The sequence below is a fragment of the Camelus ferus genome, chromosome 4 (genome assembly GCF_009834535.1).
Source record: "Camelus ferus isolate YT-003-E chromosome 4, BCGSAC_Cfer_1.0, whole genome shotgun sequence".
Lineage (NCBI taxonomy): Eukaryota > Metazoa > Chordata > Mammalia > Artiodactyla > Camelidae > Camelus > Camelus ferus.
Window position 1 is genome coordinate 66,787,615 of NC_045699.1, and position 21,138 is coordinate 66,808,752.

The 21,138-nt window shown below is 46.7% G+C and overlaps 1 protein-coding gene and 1 long non-coding RNA gene across 4 annotated transcripts in view; both read left to right on the top strand.

Annotated features, from left to right (window-relative positions):
• PBX3 (PBX homeobox 3) overlaps positions 1–8,966 on the top strand; it is a 198,200-nt gene extending 189,234 nt beyond the window's left edge. For 2 of the 3 annotated variants that reach the window (XM_032478450.1, XM_032478449.1), the window contains exons 6-9: positions 2,369–2,534; positions 3,780–3,892; positions 4,658–4,747; positions 7,433–8,966. In XM_032478450.1, coding sequence (XP_032334341.1) covers positions 2,369–2,534; positions 3,780–3,892; positions 4,658–4,747; positions 7,433–7,525 — 462 coding nt within the window. In that variant the 3' untranslated portion in view covers positions 7,526–8,966. The remainder of the gene's footprint in view (positions 1–2,368; positions 2,535–3,779; positions 3,893–4,657; positions 4,748–7,432) is intronic. The other variant, XM_032478451.1, reaches the window with a different exon arrangement.
• A 2,134-nt stretch (positions 8,967–11,100) lies between these two features.
• LOC116663266 overlaps positions 11,101–21,138 on the top strand; it is a 59,570-nt gene continuing 49,532 nt past the window's right edge. The window contains exon 1 of the long non-coding RNA XR_004319489.1: positions 11,101–11,191. This is a non-coding gene — a long non-coding RNA (uncharacterized LOC116663266). The remainder of the gene's footprint in view (positions 11,192–21,138) is intronic.

Sequence of the window (21,138 nt, forward strand, 5' to 3'; positions counted from 1 at the left end):
CCACAACTCCTGCTCTGCCCGGCTCGGGCCCTCACTGCCTCCTCATCGGTGTACTCTCCCGACTCTTCCTCCCACTACCACGTCCTGTACAGTTATCATGTGCACCTGCCCCAAGCATTTGGGGCTCAAAGATGGGAGGGCAGAGAAAGCCAGTGGCAGGGTGGACTCAGGTCCCTTAGGGCTGTTTGAGAGCGTGATAATGTGACAGTGTAGACACTGGAACTGAGACCAATGAGTGGAAATGGAAAGGAACCAGATCTTGGTTCTGGATGGAGAGCTGTATATCCATCAGAACTATCTACAGTGGAATCAGGGACTTTGTGACATGGTGAGTACATCTCTGGTGGCAGAGATGTCATGAACACAAAGAGAAAACAGAGAAGGAGGCACAGGTTTAAAGGACATATGAATTCCATTTCAGACCTATTGAGTTGCAACTTGTGACAGAACATTTATAAGGAACGTCTTAAAAAATGAGAACTGAAATTCTTCATAGAAGTTAGGGATAGAGATGGAAATCTGGGAGTCACTCACAGAGACGATAACTGAAGTCTTCAATGGAGATCAGATTGCTCAGGAAGAAAGAAGAGGGCCGAGTGCTGAGTCTTGGAGAAACACACAAACAAACACACACACACACACACCCTGGTGTGTCAGGGAAGGAGGAGAAGCAGGAGCATAATGTCACAGAAACCATGCAAAGAAAGTGCTTTCAGAAGGAGGGGTGGTGATTACAGGTATCAGACACTGCTTAGAGAAGGCCATTGGATTTGGGGCAGGTGTGATACCTGTGTGACCATCTCAGTCAGCCACCTACCCTTGAGATTGTGACAATTACGTGAGAAAACGTAGGCAAAGGGCTCTGCGTAATGCTCGGTGCACGGAGATGCTCGTTAAATAATTACTATAGCCACTACTGTTTGAAATGAAGGAAGAAAGGGACACGCCTCATCCTTCACGGGGGAGAATAATGGTGAAACAGAAACGGCTCGGAAGGCCTGATCTGCACATATTTGCTTCCTGATGAGTTTTGGCTTGTTTCTGCCTGAACCTGCACTCGTGACGGCAGCACAGGTCTTGAGCTAGTGGCTGGCGGATGTGTGTGCGCACATATGTGCTCACAGCGACTCCCCAGGATGGGACAGCATGTGGGCAGCAGCAGGCCAACATTGTCTTCCTCGCGCGGCTCCCTTCCAGGGCTCTCTAGCTTTCTCTGGAAGGATGAGTGCCATAGTCTGAAGAATGAGAGTTCTGCTTCCAAAGCAATTAAAGACTTGGCAGAGATGGTCAACCAGCATGCCCACTGGTGTAAATTGGGTTGGAGGGCTCATACCACTCCTTATTTTTCCTCAGGGTCTCTAAATAGCTGTTCAGGATGAAACAGTGACCCACCCAGCCTGATACCACAGCAACATGCCCTTTTAATAGATTATTAAGAAATTATTGAAAAGTATTTTTAAACTGTTACTTTAACAAGAGAGGTCAGAGCCTTTAATGTAGCAGTGGGTACCTATTTATAAGTTGTTGTGTGGGTTTTAGCTTCTTCTTTATATAACTCAGCTCACAGGTGCCTGAACACTCTGTGTAACTATAAGCAGTGAGTCTTGGGCTGAAGTTTTGCTGTCAATGAAAAGTGATGAAATCTGCCTGTTGCCAAGATCTCCTTAGAAATCTCTTCCATTTGCCCTGGTTGACATCATAAGTAGTTTGCAAAAGAAAAGTGTATTCCACCTGATGAAATCAGCCGATGATTCTTTATTTGCTTTTGACCTTATTAGAATTGCTTGAGTTTTCAAGTTGTGACCTTCTCACATGTTAACTGGCAGAACTTGAGCAGCCATCTTGGCAGACGTACAGTGTCTTCAAAGGAAGGAGACAAAGGGGTTTTTCATCCATTATTTATGGATGTTACTCTTTTCAGCAGACCAAACATGATTCTACTGTACAGCTGCCAAAATTGTTCCAGACCCCAAAAGGATAAGTCTTTCTTTCTTAACTATTTCTTATTATTGACCTAACTTGAGAAATGTTTCGTTTATTTTTTCAGCTCCTTTTGGGGGGACTAATCATTATATACTAATTGGTATATACCAACTGAATATTTTTTATGAGCAGTGCTCCCAGCGATTTTGGTGTTACTGGGGCCAGCTCCAAGAAGCAGTCTTATTCCAAGAGTGTTGAGAGGTTTGCCAAAAAGAGCAAGTGAGGCTCTACCCAATTCTGCATTATCCCCAGGATGTGATCAAAGGTTCAGAACTGAGTGTCTCCCAAAGTTTCCCTTCAGTGTCCAACAGTTATTATTGGAAGTTTGACTTTTTTTCCCCCTTTGAACCTTGCTTCCCTTCACTCATGTCCCTGTGATTTGTAGGTATCCAACTGGTTTGGCAACAAACGAATCAGGTACAAGAAGAATATCGGCAAGTTTCAGGAAGAAGCCAACCTCTATGCTGCAAAGACAGCCGTGACGGCCGCACACGCAGTGGCTGCCGCTGTGCAGAACAACCAGACCAACTCGCCCACCACGCCAAACTCTGGTGCGTACGGGTGCTCACTCCCTGCTCGGCTCAGGCAGCCTTATGCCCAAAGCCCTGTCCCACAGGCCAGGAAACGAGAGCCATGTCGAGGACACAGTGGATTTGTAAAGGAAGATTTATATTAAAATGAAGACCTGTTCTAGGGATGGGTGAATGGGAGGACGGCCAGAGCCTGTAGACCCACTGTTCGTAGTGAGTGCCACTCGCCACTAATAGATTCTGGAGCTTTCCACTCTTCGTAGTGGTTTTTAATTCAGCAGTTAGACAATGTACTATCATTAGTGATTATTTTAACTACATTTTTCCCACATATTAAAGTCCATGGGGGTCTGTCGAAGGACGAGTGAAACAGCGGAAGTGGGGAAGGCACCTTTTGCTGAGTCATGCAGCTGGAATGCTGGGGTTGTTGGTACAGCGGTGCTTTCCTCCTGCTGTAGCTGCAGACTGGTCTGCTGTCCGCAGCGTTCCTTTAGCATCTGTGCTGACTTGGCGGCTCGGTGGTGGTTGGCTGTGAGGGGTATGGTACTTAGTACTGGATGCAGTATCTTGGCTCCTCATGCAATATATTTTGGAAGATTTTCATGTGGCATTTTTGATGGAGTTGGAAACATCTTAAAATAACAGGGAACTTGAGTAGCAATGAAAGATGTGCAGCTCGTCCAAACAGCTGGACTTGCAAAGCAATTCAAAGGGCCTTTCTAAGAGATATTTTAAATATATTTTTTAAAATTCAGAAATTGGGGGTTTTTTGTTTGTTTTGTTTCGTTGCCTTCCTCCTTCCCCCCCATATCACCCCCAAGCTCTTTTTAATGGGACATGAAAACAGATGAAAGGAAAGTTAGGCAGAATGCATGGCTAAAAGAGAGCTTCTGAGAAATGCTTCTTCTCTGGGTAATTGTCCACCGTGACAGTGAATGATGGTGAAGAGCTCATTTAATGACCAAGTCCTGGAGGTAAATGAAAGCAAGGGGGTGGTTCCAGGCCAGCTGCTGGGTGTTTTTCTGTTTATTTTGATTTTCTCTGTTTCATATATGGGCTTCCCCATTGATAGGACTCTCCTAGATGCACAATGAATCACAGCACCTAACTCCTTGGAGTTATGCTCCATCGTCCTAGATCTGAAAATGCTTTACATTGTACACAACCTTTCCCTTCTGTACCTTTTCTCCTCTCCCTGCCTCTGGGTCTTTGAGGATTATGTGTGTAGCTCTCTGTTATTCAGCTACTTAACTCTTTCCTTTCCAGGTTCTTCTGGTTCTTTTAACCTCCCAAATTCTGGGGACATGTTCATGAACATGCAGAGTCTGAATGGGGATTCTTACCAAGGGTCCCAAGTCGGAGCCAATGTGCAATCACAGGTAGGAGAAATGCCCCAACTGGGGCCTTTCTAGCAGGGTAGGGTTTGGGCTCAAAACTCCTTACTCTCATCCCATGGAAGTGGTCTGCACATCCATGCAGAACCTGTGCTGGGTGCTTCCAGATGTGACCCATCTGCCCCACCATTTAATTTAATGAGAGGTCAAGTGAACAGTGACTTTTGATGATTCAAACCTGATACACTTTGTGAATGCATTCGGCTCTGGCTTGAGCTCATGGAGAGGGGTTGGGTGGGTATTACTTTTGTAACAAAGTAGAACAGAAAAATCGTGTGTGCCAGTGTGTGTATGATTTAAAATACATATTACTCTGTTTCATTTCTGCGTTTTTTTAAAGTCAGAATACAAAAACCTGAGTTCTTAAAGTATATTCCACGTTCAACTCTTTTTCTCATCCTCTTAATGGAGAGCAGCTACTTGTTTTTATGCACATAGGGGTGTGTGTGTGAGAGAGAATACATATTTATGAGTAGTTTTCACCCACAGCCACACACATTTGGTTGTGTAGATGAAAAGTTTCCATTGCTGTGAAGATGTTATTATTTGGCTGGCATGAAAAACAAAGATGTGTGAGTTTAAATATGCAAAGAATTTTTGAAATTGTGCCAGTCACATTTGATTGATAAATTTGTCTTTCATTCAAGATGCTAAACCCTCATGGCACACATAATTCAAATTGTTTCCTTTTGTAAGTGATGATGTTTGAATAGATTTGGGATGATGAATTTTGTTTCGTCTCACTTCTAGGTGGATACCCTCCGTCATGTTATCAATCAGACGGGAGGCTACAGTGATGGCCTTGGAGGAAATTCACTGTACAGTCCACATAATTTAAATGTGAGTACTCTGGGGAACCAGATTCGAAGAGCTGTAGGAACAGCACCAGGTAAACAGTGACCAATCAATAAATTAATGGCCACTTGACTTGGCTTCTCATCTTTTTAGCTGGTGGGGAAGGCAGCATCTTTACTGTACTTTTATTTTATGAACCTAAACACTGATGTTACCTTTATGCCGCCAGAAATCCTCTCAGAGGCCCAGGGTGGCTGGCGCTCTGTCATCAATAGAGATCTAAGCATCAGCCCATTAAGATGCCATCTCCTCCTGGCTGTGCTGTGTTCCAGGGAGAAGGTAGAAAACAGGTCATTTATCTTAGACTCGAGCAGCAGGAAAAATTCCTAAACACAGCTCAGGTGAAGGGGAGGCGGGCCCCAGACAGATCAACAAACCAGGCCAAACAAAGAATTTTGTTTGTAAGAGCAACTTGCCGTATTGTCACTGTGGGATGCAAAACACGTTCAGCATTTTTAATGGCCCCTCAGTTTTTAATTGTGGGGGAAATAATTTTAACTTTTGTAACCAGGTGACCAAAACTTAACACCCTGACATGGATGGAAAATAGCAAACACGTCGCGCCTGACAGGGAGCTGGGGGGGTTGGGTCCTGGGGTGGAGGGTGGACAGACTCAGACTCCAGACCAGGGAGGAAACCAACTGCCCAGCACTGGGTAGTAGAGTCAGGAAGAACAGAGACAAAATTCTCCCTTCTTGGGGCCGTAGCTTGCTGCGAGAGTAAATATTAATGATTTAAAAAGTGATTGAGGATGTTCAATTGTAAAAGGAAAAAAGGACCATTAAATACTCAAATCTTTTACATTTGAAATGTCAAATCTTTCTTTTTGGGTTTATAAATAACTCATAATAACCCACAACAAACCATATAAAAAGCCTTTTAGTTGCATTTCTCCTTTTTCATTTAAGTGTTTTGAAATGCTTCAGAGAATGTGCGATATCCTTATCAACATGATAAAATATGAAACTGTGATTGCCTGCAGCATTTTACAGACATGAATTCCATCTTCACTGATGAGGCTTGATAAGGCGCTGTTGTATAATACAGTGCATAATCTCAAACCACCAGAGTAAGGATTAATTTATTTTGAAAAAAAGAATGCTTGCTGACAACCTCTCCTCCAGCTGCCACGCTGGGTAAAAATATTGTACATTTGTTGTTTATAAATTTGGATAAAAGAGGAATGATGTTTACTTCAGATGGAATATCTTTAGACTTGTATCTGTGTAAGAGTTTTTCTTTTTCTAAGTAGATTTTCATACCTGAGGGGTGAGAACAGCTTACCTTTTAGATAGAGAAGAGGATTTCTTCGAGTCCACACGAACACACACACGCTTGTCACCGCCCACCCCGCATAGCTAGGCATTGAAGATACACCGCCATAGCATTATTTTTCCCTCACCTGAATTTGTTCTACCTCAAGCATGGAAAATCCTTTTCCCTTTGGCTCTGGTCATCTCTGTGCGGTTGTTTGGTCCCCTTACCCCGACTCCTGCTATTTCTCTGTGGTTCTAGAGGGAGGAAAGGTGCTTCATATGCAGGACCCTGTAGTCAACCAGAAGATAGGGGTGAGGGGTTCTCAAAGAACAACACGTTGGGAGAAGGAAAAATTCCCAGCCCAACACTGGGCGAGGAATCTAGACAGAGTTCTCAGTAGCCTAGTGGCACAGGCCTAAAAAAAGACATTTTGGATGGACTCACAGGACAAGTTGCAGGCGGGTGTGAGGGGGGGCACTGGTGCGGGAGGTCCGGGTCTGGGGGCAGTGAGCACGAGGCTGGTCCGGGCCGCAGGCACTGGGTGTCAGCCAGCTCACCCTCGCCGTCTCTCCAGAAAAGCCCGCCCCGTCACTTCCACTCAGTGTTCCCCAACTCACAAGCCCAGCACCTCCCTCTTCTTGACTGACATAAAAATATGTAGCGACAAGCTGTCTGCCACAGCAGAAATCTGATCAGACATTGATTTCAGCAATTGCCTCTATAGGCCAAGACATAAGGCAAATTTGTTTCTGAGGACTGTTGCTGCCGATGCCGGCCGAGGCAGGCAGGACCAGTGGCACGCGAGCAGCGGCTGCAGCAGCCCGAGTGGGAGCCCCACTCACAGATAATTGGAATCTGGATTTGAATAGTGTGCATGCATTTTCCACAGTTCATGCATTTTCATTCTGCAAGATCCTGTTTGGAGGGAGATTCTGGCCTTCATTTTCCAAGGGTTAGAGTAACTGGCTGTCAGGCGTGTATAGAAAGAGGGCGGGCAGCTTCTTCTCTGTGGAAATGAGGATTAAGCCGAGCTGAAGTTTATACGACGCGGGGTCCGAGGTCTTGCCAAAGCATCGCATGGAGCTTCTCCACTGCTCCCTTCTTACAAGATTTTTTTTCGAGTCACTTGATTGTTATCAGCAAATCAAAGGCCGAGCTTCGTGCCAGCTTGAGACCAGCTGAAGCCCTCCTCAGCGTGCTGATTTATTGCCAAGTCTTTACTTGGTAGGATGGATTTGTTTTACATGCATTTAATCCTACTTTAACACATGCTTCAAACTCCTGCCAAAGTGGGTTTAGAAAATACATTTTGCTAATGCATCTTTGCTCTCATGTTGTCATCTGGGTATTTTAAATTGGGGAGTAGAATGAATATGTAGACGTGCACCCGTTGAACTGTGTTTCTCCTTTCAGGCTAATGGAGGCTGGCAGGACGCAACAACTCCATCTTCTGTGACTTCTCCTACAGAAGGCCCAGGAAGTGTGCACTCTGATACCTCTAACTAATCTCTGGCAACACTTTTCCCTGAGCTGACATGCCTTGATAAGTGCATTCAGAGCAATAGGAGGAAAAGGAAAGCGTTTTTGTAGCCCACCATCTACAGCTTTACTGTAAAACCTTGTCTTATTAGAGAACTTGGTAAATCTGTTTTTTAAGGAATCATAATCATTTGTATTTATACTTAAAAACACACAATGTTAAAAAAAAAAAAAGCACTTTATCCAATTAGGCCAAGATTTAACATTGTTGACAGTCCTGTAGCTATTTTATCATAATTTATTATCAATATTTGACATGAATGGTTTCTCACTTGCCAATTACTTGGCCTTAAGGGTAAAAAGTACAATATATGCTAAACCTCAATCGTTAAAGCAGATACAAAGACTCACCTCACCTAAATTGAACTTCTTGCATATTTCCATCGCAGACTTTGATTGTCCTTCTTTCTTATCACTAATGGAGTTGGAATAAAGGAGCTGTTTGGCTAACTGTTAATGATGGTTGTGTTTAAGAATCTTCCTCGTCACACTTGTGTTGCGATCTCTTATGTTGTAATTAGATCAGAGACCGGTAGCATCTTTTCTCTCTCTAAAAGCACCAGTGCCCAGAGTCTGCTCGGTAATTAAATTATGGATCCAGATTGTTTTGAGAGATGAAGATGCTTGCTGCTGATAGAGGTGAACACGAGATCCGTCTGGGGTTTTACGGTGTGCGCTGGGTGCTGCACAGACTTGTCAAGGTTTGCTACGTCCTCTGGGCATCGACACAGGCCCTGCTCTCTGGAGTGTTGTATATAGTGTAGCAAAAGAGTATTTATACATCTCACCAATCAAAACACAGCTTTATTACCTCATGCGAACTCATACAAACCAATAGAATTTCAACATGTTCTGTAGCTTAGAGTGCTCACTTACTACCTCTGAACAATACTCACGCTGTAGTTTGTCTCTTTCTTATCTTTTTGCATCTTGTAATTAACTCTTTGTTTCCCTTCATAAAATGTAATGTACATTGTAATCTTTTAAAAGAAAAATCCGGGTTGCATTTGCAACTTTTAAAAAACCGAGAGTGGAAACATTGGGTCTTAAATTAACACAGGATCAGTAAAACTGTTGTAAATACTGAGAAACATTTTGAATGTTCTTCATCTTGTTACTAATCATTGAAAAAAAAAAGCGGCAACTAATTGTGATGCATTCAGATTTCAGTATTCAGTACTGTATATTTCACCCTGTGTAATGGGGCCCCCTCCTTTCTCTCTTTTTGTATTGTATGCGATTCTGAAACTGATTGAGTCATGAAAATAATTTGTGGCGGTGATTCTAATGTATTAAAAACGTTTCGTGTTCCTTTCTAACTGGATTACACCCTGGATTGAAAAAGTCTTCCTCGTGGTAGTTATATGTAGTTTCAAACATGAATAAACTTTTTGCTTTCATGATGCAATGTTGATGCAGTTTCTTAGCCCAGCACGTGAGCCAGGCAGTACGTGCCGAGGAGAAAGCCTGTCCAGAAGCTGGCCTGAGCAGGTCAAAATGTGGCCTGTGGGGAGGGGCTCGGAAATGCAGGTGAGGCCCGGGGTGGCTGACTGCCCTCTGCACAGGCTGCCGGGTGGCTGGGGGACTGTCATCACGTGTCCTCACGTGTCCTCACGTGATACTTCCGCTCTAAGAACACTGCAAGGAAAATGGATCACCACTGTCACAGGTTAGGAAACTGAAGTTCATAAAAGTTAAGCAAATGCCACAAGGTCCAAGACCGAGGAGCACAAGGGCCCACGCTGGGAACCCAGGTCTGTGTGCCCTTGCAGCTCACATGTTCCTGGCCTAAAGATGCACCTAGCCCTTGTTAGATGAAAAGACCTGTTTGGTAATTTTTAAATAATAATCTGTCTTGTCACATTGACTTCTTTCCTTCCATAACTTCTGTGAGACACCAGTTAAAAACAAGCAAAAGTTTGTCTGAAAAGAGTGGGCTTCAGATGCCGTTAAAATAAAAAAAGCCTGCAACTTCTCTTTACATAGCTTTGGAAACTCTAAACTTATGACATGTAAAGCTAACTAGAAATCCTTTAACTCGATTAAACTTTGTTTTTGTTTTATTCAAATTGTCTGAAATTCCATAAATTTACATGTACGTCTGTCGCTAATACCTAAATCTTTATAATAAAAGAAGTCAATAGCAGGTAATTGGCCTGCTTACTATATCTCAAGGAAATTGACTCACAGGAAATCAGATTAATGTTAATCAGTTGCAGCAAATTGTCTCTGATAAATACAACTGTTGTACTATTTCAGTTGGTAGAGCCAGGCAAAACAAGGTCTAGGGCCACCGTTCCCATTAATCTTGAGGCAGTTAGACAGCGAGAGTAAACTTTATAAAATAGATTGCCCTCCAAAGCTGTCCTCCCTCACGCCGGCTCTCAGCCTGCCTGTAGCAATCTCTCCCATGGCTAAGTAGTTCTTTGCATGATCCAATTAGCTTATGGTCAGCCTTTTTTATCTTTGTATATAAAATAATATCCATGCTATGTGGATTTGCAGAATATCCTTTTGGAAACCAGACACATGCACACACAAATACATCTTTAAGTCCAGAAGTACACTCTTCTAAGGACCATCTCAGGTCTCATCTCCGGCTAGCCTACGGAGAGAAGCACATAGCAGTATTTGTTGGAGATTCACACGATGACTGGCAACCCTTGAGGGAAGATGAGAGTATGAGGCTTTATTCTGGGGAGGCCTCAATAAAATAGCAATTCCTATTCCAGAAGCTAATTGAGGAGGCACTTGCACACAATCCCTCTTTGCACTTCAGTACCTCTTGCGGTTGGGGGGAAGAAGCATCCTCACTTCATAGCTAAGGAAACTGGGGCATGACTCAGGCCCCAAAGCTCCTGTGTCTCCTTTCAAATTGGGTGAAATGTGTTGATTTGATTGATTTGCTAGATTTCACCAGGTACGTTTTCTGGAGCAAGCAATGGGTTAGGATCTAAACCCAGAGCTGAATGAAGTCAGGCCCCACCCCTTTGAGAGGCCAAGATCCTGAGCCTAGTCCTAATTCAGAAAGCAAACGCTTGGTGAGGGTTCTGGAGAGGCAGGTAGGTTTCTGAACCCCGAGACGAGAAGTGAGGGTCCCACAGCCCGTTCACAGGGTCAAAGAGAATAACAGCAGGAAACCACCCGAAACACCCAATTGTGGGCTAAGGGGTCTGTCCACGCCTCAGGTTAGAGGCACGAGGGCACCGGTGCTTCCATGCCAATACGTGCTCGTTCACAAGTTTCGGAGTCCAAGTGCCTGAGAAGCGACACGTTGGGCAGGTGTCAGGCTTCCACGTGGAGGTACACAGCACGGGAGGCACTCAGGGCAGCGGCCCTGGTGGCCTTGCAGACTAGGTTAGAACTTCTCTGTCGCCCGGAGCCGGCGGCGGGGGCGGGGGCGGTGGCGGCGGCGGCGGCAGCGGCAGCGGCAGCAGCCCCTGACCGGAAGTGGGGGATGGGGGGCGGGGCTTGAGAGCAGCGTCCTTCCTGTGCGGGAAAGGTCACGGGGGTAAGTCTCCCAGATGAGGAGGCGTTTCAGGTGTAAAATGTGCGTTGGTGCCTCGAGAAAGGGACCTTCATGGGCTGCCAGCTGCAGTTCCCTGAGCACCTCCTGTGACGGCCCTCAACCAGGTACTTTCTATACATTGTCTTGTTTGAGGCTCAAAGAGGTGACACCCCCTGCCCAGGGTCTCTCACGAGCTGGAGTTCGCCCTGTGCAGGCCTCATGTGACACCTTTCAGCATCCCCTCGTAGTGGGACGGAAGGGAGGCTCCTGTGAACTTGCAGTGGGGGAAGGAGACCCTCCAGGGTGAGGTCCCTTTCTGGGGCGAGGTGGCCAGGGAAGTCATCCCCCCAAATTCCTTAGAGCTTGCAGCCCTCCTGCCTATGCCTCCATTGCCCTGGCCACTTGAATGTGGCCTGTGGTGTGTACAGGACGTGTGTCACAGATGGTGTGTGGTCCCCTCCGTGTCTAGGGATCACAAAGTTGGGGGCAAGGGACAGGAAGAGCCCTCTGCTCCGCCAGGCTGGGCCTGGCACCACAACTAATGGAGGAAACAGACTGGAGACGGTGGCTGTCGTGATGCACGTGCAGTGCTGAGCACAAGGCCGGGGCCGCTCTGTACACGTGTCCACCTGTGCCCTGTAGGCACCTCTCCAATCCCAGGTTCCATGCTGCTTAGCCCACTGCCCACACAGCCCACTCTGGGTGTGAGCAGGTCTCACCTCCAGGGACAGTTTGAACCTTCGCATCACCTCCTCCCAGCTGTGTGACCTTGGGTGAAGGCCTTAACATGCCTGAGCCTGTTTCTTCCTTCTCTCTTCTTGGAACATCCCTCTGTACTTTCTCCCTGGTGAACGCCTGAGTTTCAAGACTGAGCCCAGACCACTGTGTCCTCCCATGGAGCCAGGTGTTTCTTTCTCCCTTGTGTAGTACTTTCTGTCCCCTCCTGAATGTCCAAGCAGAGACCTAAGGAAGAGGATCAGGAAGATGAGGTGGGTGAGGGGGATGGGCTCAAGGGAGGGAGGACCAGGCAAGGGGAAGAGCATGCACAAAGGCCGAGGGCATGGTGAGCAGAAACATCAGAGGTGCCACAGTGGAGGCTAGCTCCCTCCGTTCCCAGGCTCTCTCCTCAAATACTCATGGCAACCTCGTGAGGAAAGTCCTGTCATCCTCTCCATTTTACAGATGAGGAAGCTGAAGCTGCTTGTCCAAAGACACAAGGAGACAGAACATGCATCTGGGTGTTTCTGAAACGAAAACCCACATTTTTCACCCTTTGTGCCTGGCTGTCTTGTCAATGTCTCTTTCTCATCATGGTGGGCAGGATCATTGTTGGTGAGCCTGAGGTGGGAACTGGGCAGAGAAGGGGGCAGATGCCAGTCTTTTCCCCCATCAGAGCCATTGGCTTCTCTCCCCAGGGGCCCAGGACCCCAGGGATACCCTCAGGAAGGCTGCTCTGTCCAGTGGCACTTCAGGCCAACAAACAGCCGGCAGTGTGGCCCTGCCGGGCCTGGAGACCCAGCCCTATGACAGAAGCCCACCCATCCCTCAGCCCTGATGACTCACTAAGTGCTCTGCCAGGAGCCACACCCCACCAGCCGAGTGGTACTGGCCCCATCGGAGAGATGGAAACAGATGCCCATGGCTTCTGGGGTGCCCATGGCCAGGAAAGCACCATGACTTAGCATTCATGAGTGTGGGCTCTCAAGTGAGACCACCCAGGGCTGAATCCCGGCTCTGCCGGGCACTGGCTTTGTGTCCTCGGGCAAGTCCTATAACCTCCCAGGGCCTCAGTTTCCGTAGCTGTCGAGCACCTGCTTCCCAGCATTGTCGGGAAGATCAAGCCAGTTGGTACAGGTGACGTGCCCTGCACGTGACAGGGGCTGAGGCCACTGTTCTCATTGCACAGGCTGACTCTTCTCCTTCAAAGCAGCATTAGGTGGTGTGAAGAGTCAGGCCGCATTCTGCCACTTACCTGCTGTGTGTGACCTTGGGCACGTCACTGCCCTCTCTGTGTGGCCTCAGGTTCCTCATCTGTAAAATGGGGAGACTCTGTCCCTGCCTTCCTCGTAGGGATGTTGTAAGGATGAATAAATTGATGCACCCACGGTGCCTGGCCCGGGGGATGGGGTGAGTTCTCCTCTCACTGGTGTTATTGTTACACATGACCCAGCTTAGAAGGGCACGTCTAGTCTCTGGCTCCTCTGGCTGGAATGATTACCTCTGGTCAGCAGAGGGGTAACCAGGGGATGTCAGCTGCTGAGTGAGGGTCCTGAGGGAGATACGGCTTCTTCAATACCCCTATTCTGACCTGCTCCCTCTCAGCCCTCATGGCTGGACTAAGGCCTTGGCTTCACCTCTCACCACCATCTCAGGAGATAATAAAAGGCTGATCCTTTTTTCCTGGTAAAATTTCAGCAGAAAGTGTACGCATCATTAAATATGGAAATCCAGAATTTTATTAGCAATCTGCTAGATCTGAACTGACGCCAATTAAACAAAAAAGATATCATTTATAAAAAGGCAGAGTTCAACTTGTATTAAATATGAAATGCAATTTTCTCCTGGTTTTGATTTATTACTGGTGGTCCATTGTTCAAAGAAGCATGTTATATTTCAATAGAGAAATATTGTTTATTCATTAATATTTTAAAACGGGCTTATTGCTGTGCATGGCTTTCACCGAATGAAACTTATGATTTAAAACATGAATTAATAAACACATTTGAAAGTGTTAGACGAGATCACAACCTCTCATTTTTCATTTTCCTGGGAGCATATTAAATTTTTATAATTCTGCATCTACAGTTTTTTTCTTTTAAATAAAGATGCAGATTCCGAATTACTCTGCTAATTTCAGGTAACCAGGAGCGAAAAGCAATATCATGGGGACCCGTGTCAGGAGCACAGAATCCCCAGGAAGACACTCAGGTTTATTATTTTAATATTCATAAATCAAAATAAATGAGCTTTGTGCTGGTGGCAGCGTTCATGTGTGTGAGGATGCTGGCTAGAGCCAGCCCAGGCGTTGGGACTGGCTATGTGTGCAGGTGGTTTTAACATGTCAGGGTTCACGGGCACATGCATGCGTGCTTAGAAATGTGTGTCCCCCAAAACACACGTGCAGCAGCCTAGATGCCTGAGTGTGGGTGATCTGAATGCATCTCAGTTGTTTGGTTCGATGTTCAACCATTGTTCATTGAACACCTACTATGTGCTAGGCACCATGCTGGTTACTGAGGGGGAGATGGTTACAGGATGATCTCCTTCCCTTTCTCCTTCCACACCCCTGTCTGAGTGACCTCTCCATTGGGGGATGGGGCTGTTGAGTTCCCCAGAGTTCTCCCAACACCAAAAATGAAGCCTTCTGTATGGTGAGCTCTTGGGAAATATTTGTTATGTGCCAATAGATTGGAAGCTTAGGGAAGGGAGGGAGAGAACTTCATGGGCTGGAGATGGGTAAGGGCTTCTGTCAAGGTAAGTTGAATAGGCGGGAGAAAGGCACAGATTGAAGGGGGGACCATGGGGGAAGTGGAGGTCTGGGTAAGGCAGAAGGGAGGGGTGCCTCCTGAGGACAGAGAGTGACTGCCCCCAGCCCCTGCTGAGTCCTCCCAAACACCCTATGGGACATGAATTGTTGCTGCCCCATTTTATAGAGGAGAAGTAGAGGTCTAAGAGGGAAGAAATTGCCTTTGGGTCTAGGCTGAGGTCCATGCCTCCTCTAGAGGTTAGAGAGGGGGAAGTAAAGTTTGCAACATAGAACGGTGGGCTTGTGCTGCCCCAAGGTGCGAGACAAGTTGGGGATTTGGGGGAGCCTTGGGGAAGCCACTTAAAGAAGGAAGAACCATTGGTTGGTAGGGAATCAACCCTTCCCCCCAAGCACTGGCTCAGGAAGGTCCTTGGAAATGAACTCACCCAGCCTGGCCTGGGGGAAGTGGAGGCACAGGAAGGTCACTGTGGCCCCCTGGGGAGAGTGCTGCTCTGCTCCCTCAGGTCCACACATGTGGTGGTCTCTCCAGAGTGGAACTGCTGGCATCGGGTATACGCTTTTCTTAAACTTTCCTTGGGAAAGTCAGATTGTTTTCCAAAGGGGTTGTGCTGTTTTACACTTTCACGTCCCTGCAACATTTGGTGTGTAAAATTTTTTCCCAACCTAGTGGTTTGATGATGCTGTGTCATTGTGACCTTAATGTTAATCTCCACGTTTCCTAATGAGGTTGCATTTCTCACAAGTGTTTATTGATTATCTGAGTTTTCACTTCTGTGACGTGCCTGTTGACACCGCTTACCTATTTTTGTATGTTTGTCTTTTTCTTGTTGATTTGTAGGATATTTTCATGAACAGTAGCACAATGCTTAATTTTAATTAATAATTAAGCAATTTTTTTTCCTTTTTAATTACTGCTTTTGGTGTACGGTGTGTGGTAGGGAGTCTAATTGTCCCAACATCATTTATTGGAAAGTTCCTCTGCAATGTTATCTCCGTCATGCATCATATGTGTATGGTTCTGTTTCTGCTGTTGAACCACAAGTCTACCTCTGTGCTGGTACCACACTGGCTTCACTATCAGGGCTTAAGATATCTTAGAGAGCAAGTTCTCTCACCTTGGTCTGCTTCAGCAAGATTTTGGCCACATTTATGTATATTTCTGCGTAAATTTTAGAATCAGTTTGTCAACGGCCATTAAAAGAATTCTCTTGGGATTTTGATTTGGATCACAGTAGAAGAACAGCTATCTTTACAATACTGAGTCTTTTAATCCATGAATGGGGCCTCTCTCTTCCTTTATTTAGATCTTGTTTAGTGTCTTTCAATAAAGTTTTGTAATTTTCTGCATCCAAATGCCCAGACTCCCACTCACTTATACCAGGTTCCTCCAAATTTCTCTTTCTCTAAACTTTCTCCATCTGAGCCATGCCCAGGGGTCTGGCCTTTCCCAAAAAAGAGTCCCATCCAGATGAGGCACTGCCTTCTGAGGAGCAAGGTCCTCTCTCTGGGACTGTGAAGTCAGGCAGCCCTTTTTTCCTTTCTTCCCTGCTCCCTCCCTCTGTCTCCCTTCCTGTCCTGCCTTCCTTCCTTTTGCCTCCTGGCTTCTTAAAAATCAATGGATTTAATTTTTTAGAGCAGTTTTTATAGCAAAATTGAGTGGAAAGTACAGAGAGTTCCCATACACCCCCTCTCCCCAACACACCCACAACCTCCCATTACCTATGTCTTACACTGCAGTGGTACTTTTGTTGTAATTGGTGAACCTACACTGACTCGTCATTATTCCAAAGTTCATCATTTCCATTAGGGGTCACGCTTGGTGTTGGGCCTTCTATGGGTTTGGACACATGCACGATGACATGCATCCACTGTGGTAGTATCATGCAGAATAGTTTCACTGCCCTAAAAAATCTTCTGTGCTCTGCCCATTCAGCCCTCTCTCTTCCCTAGCCCCTGGCAACCACAGATTCTTTTACTGTCTCCATAGTTTTGTCTTTTCCAGATAGCCATATAATTGGAATCATTTATATATAGTCTTTTCAGGTGGACTTCATCTACTTAGTAGTATGCATTGAAGGCGGAAGGTATAGCTCAGTGGTAGAGCACATGCTTAGCATGAATGAGGTCCTGGGTTCTATGCCCAATACCTCCATTAAATAAATAAGTAAACCTAATTACTCCCTCAAAAATATGCTTAATATGCATTGAAGTTTCCTCCGTGTCTTTCCATGGTTTGGTATCTCATTTCTTTTTAGAGTTGAATAATATTCCCTTGTCTGGCTGTACCACTGTTTATTTATCCATTCTTCTAATGAAGAGCATCTTGGCTGCTTCCAAGTATTGGCAATTTTAAACGAAGCTGCTGTAAACGTCCATGTGCAGCTTTCTGTGTGGACATAAGTTTTCAGCTCCTTTGAGTAAATACCAAGGAGCACAATTGCTGGATCATATGGTAAGAGTGTATTTAGTTTTGCAAGAAACTGCCAAGCCCTCTTCCAAAACGACTACCATTTTGCATTCCCACCAGCGATGAATGAGAGTTCCTGTGTCTCCACATACTCATCAGCATTTGCTATTGTCAGTGTTCTGGGTTTTGGCCATTCTGGTAGGTGAATTGTGGTATCTCATTGTTGTTTTAATTTTCAGTTCCCCAACGACGTAAGATGTTGAACATCTTTTCACTCCCTTCTTTGCCATCTGTAAATCTTCTTTGGTGGGTTGCCTTTCAGGTCTTTTGTCCATTTTTTAATCAGGTTGTTCATTTTCTTATTGTTGAATTTTTAGAGGTTTTTTTTTTGTATTTTTTGGATAATCGTCCTTTATCAGATGTGTCTTTTGCAAATATTTTCTCCCAATCTGTGCCTTGCCTTTTCATTCTCTTGACATTGTCTTTATCAGACCAGAAATTTTAAATTTTACTGAAGTCCCGCTTATCAATAACTTCCTTCACAGGTCATGCTTTGGTGTTGTATGTAGAAAACCTATGGAGGTTTCTGCTCATAGGTTTCGGATCTGGTAAGTTATGATTTTCTGTATTCGCCTGCCTGTCTCTCCAGTTTGGGAGGCAGCAGTTAGCCCTGTTACCTCACTTTTCTGCTGGATCTAAGAGTTGTTGCTGTTTTCAGGTTGTCCAGCTTTTTATTTGTTGTTTGGATGAAGTGGCAATTCCTAAGCTCTTTACATGCCAGACCAGAAACAGAAAGTCCCTCCTGGCGTCCTTGTTTTACACACACACACACACACACACACACACACACACACACAGTCTTGTATATGTCATCATTCTATACATATTGTTTTTCAATTTTCCTTTTTTTTTTTTTTTTTAAAGAAATTCATCCTGGGCTTTTGTCTTTTTCTTCCTATACGCTTGGCGGTCTGTGGGATCGGCGTCATGGTACTCCATGGCCAAGGGGTCCTCACTGAGCTAATCTCCTGCCGATGGACGTGGACGTAGGTGGCTTACCCCTCTTACCTGCAGTCTTCTGTAAACATCCTTGGACATAATTCACTGGGGACACATCTGATCATCTCTATGGGATAAATTTGTGAAAGTCGAGTTGCTCAGTCAGATTCAGGCATATGGATTAAAAATTTTGAGAGAAAAACTCAAGTCTCCCTTAAAAGGCCGAGCTAGCCTGCCCCGTGTCTCTTTCAGGCAGCAGAGCCGGGACGCTGGGCTGTCAGAGCCGTGAGCCCCCTCGGGGGGGACTGTCCCCACGGGCTGGATTCAGAGCGTTCCTCACCCCTGGAGCGCATTTGTCTCAAATTATTGCCCACATTTTGCTAGTTCCCCCGTGGCCTCAACCAGACCTGGATGGGAGTAGCTTCCAAGATGTTGATTTGCTGAAAACTCTGGGAAATGTTCCTCTAATGATAATAAGAGAAATAACAGCAGCCAATGACTCAGTGATGACTCCAATGGCCAGATTCTGGGCTGAGACCTTGGTGAATATCCTCTCTTTGGACTTACGAGCCCCATTTTGCATATGAGAAAACCGTGCTCAGAGAAGAGGAGTTTCTTGTCCAAGCTCCACAGCCAGGGTTAATCCCGATGAGCCCAACTTCGAGCTGGTAGCCTAGCTGCTCCACCATCACATCTTCTCTGAGCCTCAGTTGTGGCAAGGGTCAAGGATACTGACCTTGTCACTATCACAGGGTGGTGAGGACCAGGGGAGCCAGAGGTTTTGGAACTTTCCAACGCATATAAATGTGTCCATGGTCAGTGTCATGGACTGAGACCAGTGTTCAAGCTCAGTCTAGGGTTTTCTGCCTTCACCTGCAAGACACCCACAGTGGGTGGTCTGGGGCTAGATGGTGGCTCAGTAGATGGTGACCTTGTGGAGGGGGATTTCTTTGTTTCTTTTTCCTTCCTTCCTTCCTTTCTTCCTTCCTTCATTTTTTAATTGAGTTAGTCATTTTACAATGTTGTGTCAAATTCCAAGGAGAGGGATTTCTAACACAGGCTTGTAAGTCTGTCCCAAAGCCAGGTTTCCCCTCACACCCTTGGCAATGGGTGTGCCAAGCCAGGTGACAGCAGTGGGATGAACAGGAAGAGCTTGGCCTTTGGAGTCCAGCACCACACAATAACCTGTGCACCCTTCTCCTCTCTGAGACTTAGCTTCCTCATCTGTAAAATGGGGATGGTTCCTCACAGGGCTGCATGAGGACTGGATGAGGTCCTGCTTATGCATTGCTGAACCCAGGGTCTTGTATACAGTAGGTGCTCATCCATCAATGCTCCTGGTTCAGCATGGCTGGGGCACCCAAACCAGGCACCTCCTTGAGGAAACATTTGTAACCACAGGAGCAGCTTTTTTCTGCATCCTGTCCAAATGGACCGCAGTCCACTGCTGTTTCAAGTCCTCGGGCTGGGCTGGCCCTGCCCCTCCGCCCTCCCCCACCCCCGCCCTCTGCCCTCCCTGCAGGCTTCTCCCCTCCCTCACTTTGCCCACCTGGCCCACTGGCACCTGCTTAACTCACACATTATAACAAAATTAGAGTTTTGAAGTGTTCAGCACTGACTACAAGATAAAATGAGGACTTCCAGAATATTGTCTCCCAGCCCCTGGTGGGTCACAAATGCAGAACGGATGTCTGATGCTCTGACGATCACTGGCACCCTGCCACTACGAGGAGTGGCCTCCGGAGGGCTTTGTGGAGCCCACGAGCCTGCCGCGACTCACTCTCGGCCCCGCAGGGACCGTGACTCGTGTGCGCTTCTGAGCGGGTGTCACTGGGGGCTGTTAGGGTACTGCGCTGTTGTGTCATGAGTGCCAGAGAGGAGGGCGTCTGCGTGTTTGGGGGGCGGTTGGTCTGGGTGTGGTTTGGGTTGCACGGCCCATGTGTCTGCCACGGGGCATGTATAAGGGCGTGTTCCCGTCCTGGGAATAGGAAGGCCCTTTGAGATTGATTTGCTTCCTCAGTAATATTTGCTGAGCACCTACTGTGTGCCAGGTGCTTATTCTAGGCACTGAGGATGCAGCAGAGAGCAAAATACCCCCCTCCAGCTGGTGTCGCTGACCTTCTCCTGGAGATGGAAACTCTGAGGCCTGTGCTTTGGATTGAATTAGGTCCCCCCCAAAGAGAGGGTGAAGTCGTAGCCCCCAGAATTTGTGACTATAACCTTACTTGGAAATAGGGTCTTTGCAGGTAAAATCAAGTTAAGATGAGGGCAGACTGGATTAGGGTGGGCTCTTATCCAATTTGACTTGCATCCTTAAAAGAAGAGAAAACAAATACACACATACACAAGGAGAGGGCCGTCTGAAGACCAAGGCAGAGATTGGAGTGACATGTCTCCAAGCCAAGAGATGCTGAGGGCTGCTGGCCGCCAACAGAAGCCCTCCTCCCAAGGGTGCTGTGGGTCTCTGGCCAGACAGTGCAAGGCCTGACAAGGCCTCAGGAAGTGTGGGCAGTTTCTGACTGAAATGACATACATTCACCCTATAACCCTGAGCGGTGAGAACGATTCCTTTTCTTGACTTTTCTAATGAAACGGAGGCTGAGGCTGGTGCCAGTGCCTGAACATCAGCCCCAGTCATTCAGGGCCTCCCTCTGCCTCCACAGAGTCCCAGGTGGGTGTGGTGTTCTGGACACCGGATGTCCTGGTTCTCTGGCCAGGCGATGGCATGACTGCTGCTGTGTGGTATGGTGTGGCCTCAAGCCTGCACCTCTATCATCAGATCACCCACTGTACCAGGGGTCCTTGACATGCCTCCCACCCGGGCAGCCTGGCCCCCTAACTGCAGAGCCCGCTGCAGGGGCCCTCTCTGTGGTTCTCAAGGCCACAACTCAGGGTCCCACCATCAGGGATGTCCTTGAGGGGGCCTGGAGCAGTTCCTGCCTCCACATAGCCCTCCCCTCCCTATGGCTCCATTCAGACTTTACCTGAGCCCCAGACTCTCCTCCACTAGGGGAAGTCCCAGCTTCATTCCTTGTTTGGCCTGATGCCCTGACGCAGACCTGGGGAGGAGATGGGCATTCAGAGTGATTCCAGAAATGCCAAGATGTCTTAACTCCCCCAGGAGGTAGACCAGGCCCCTATTCTCAGAACCTAAACTTCTGGTTGCCGTGGAGAGGGAA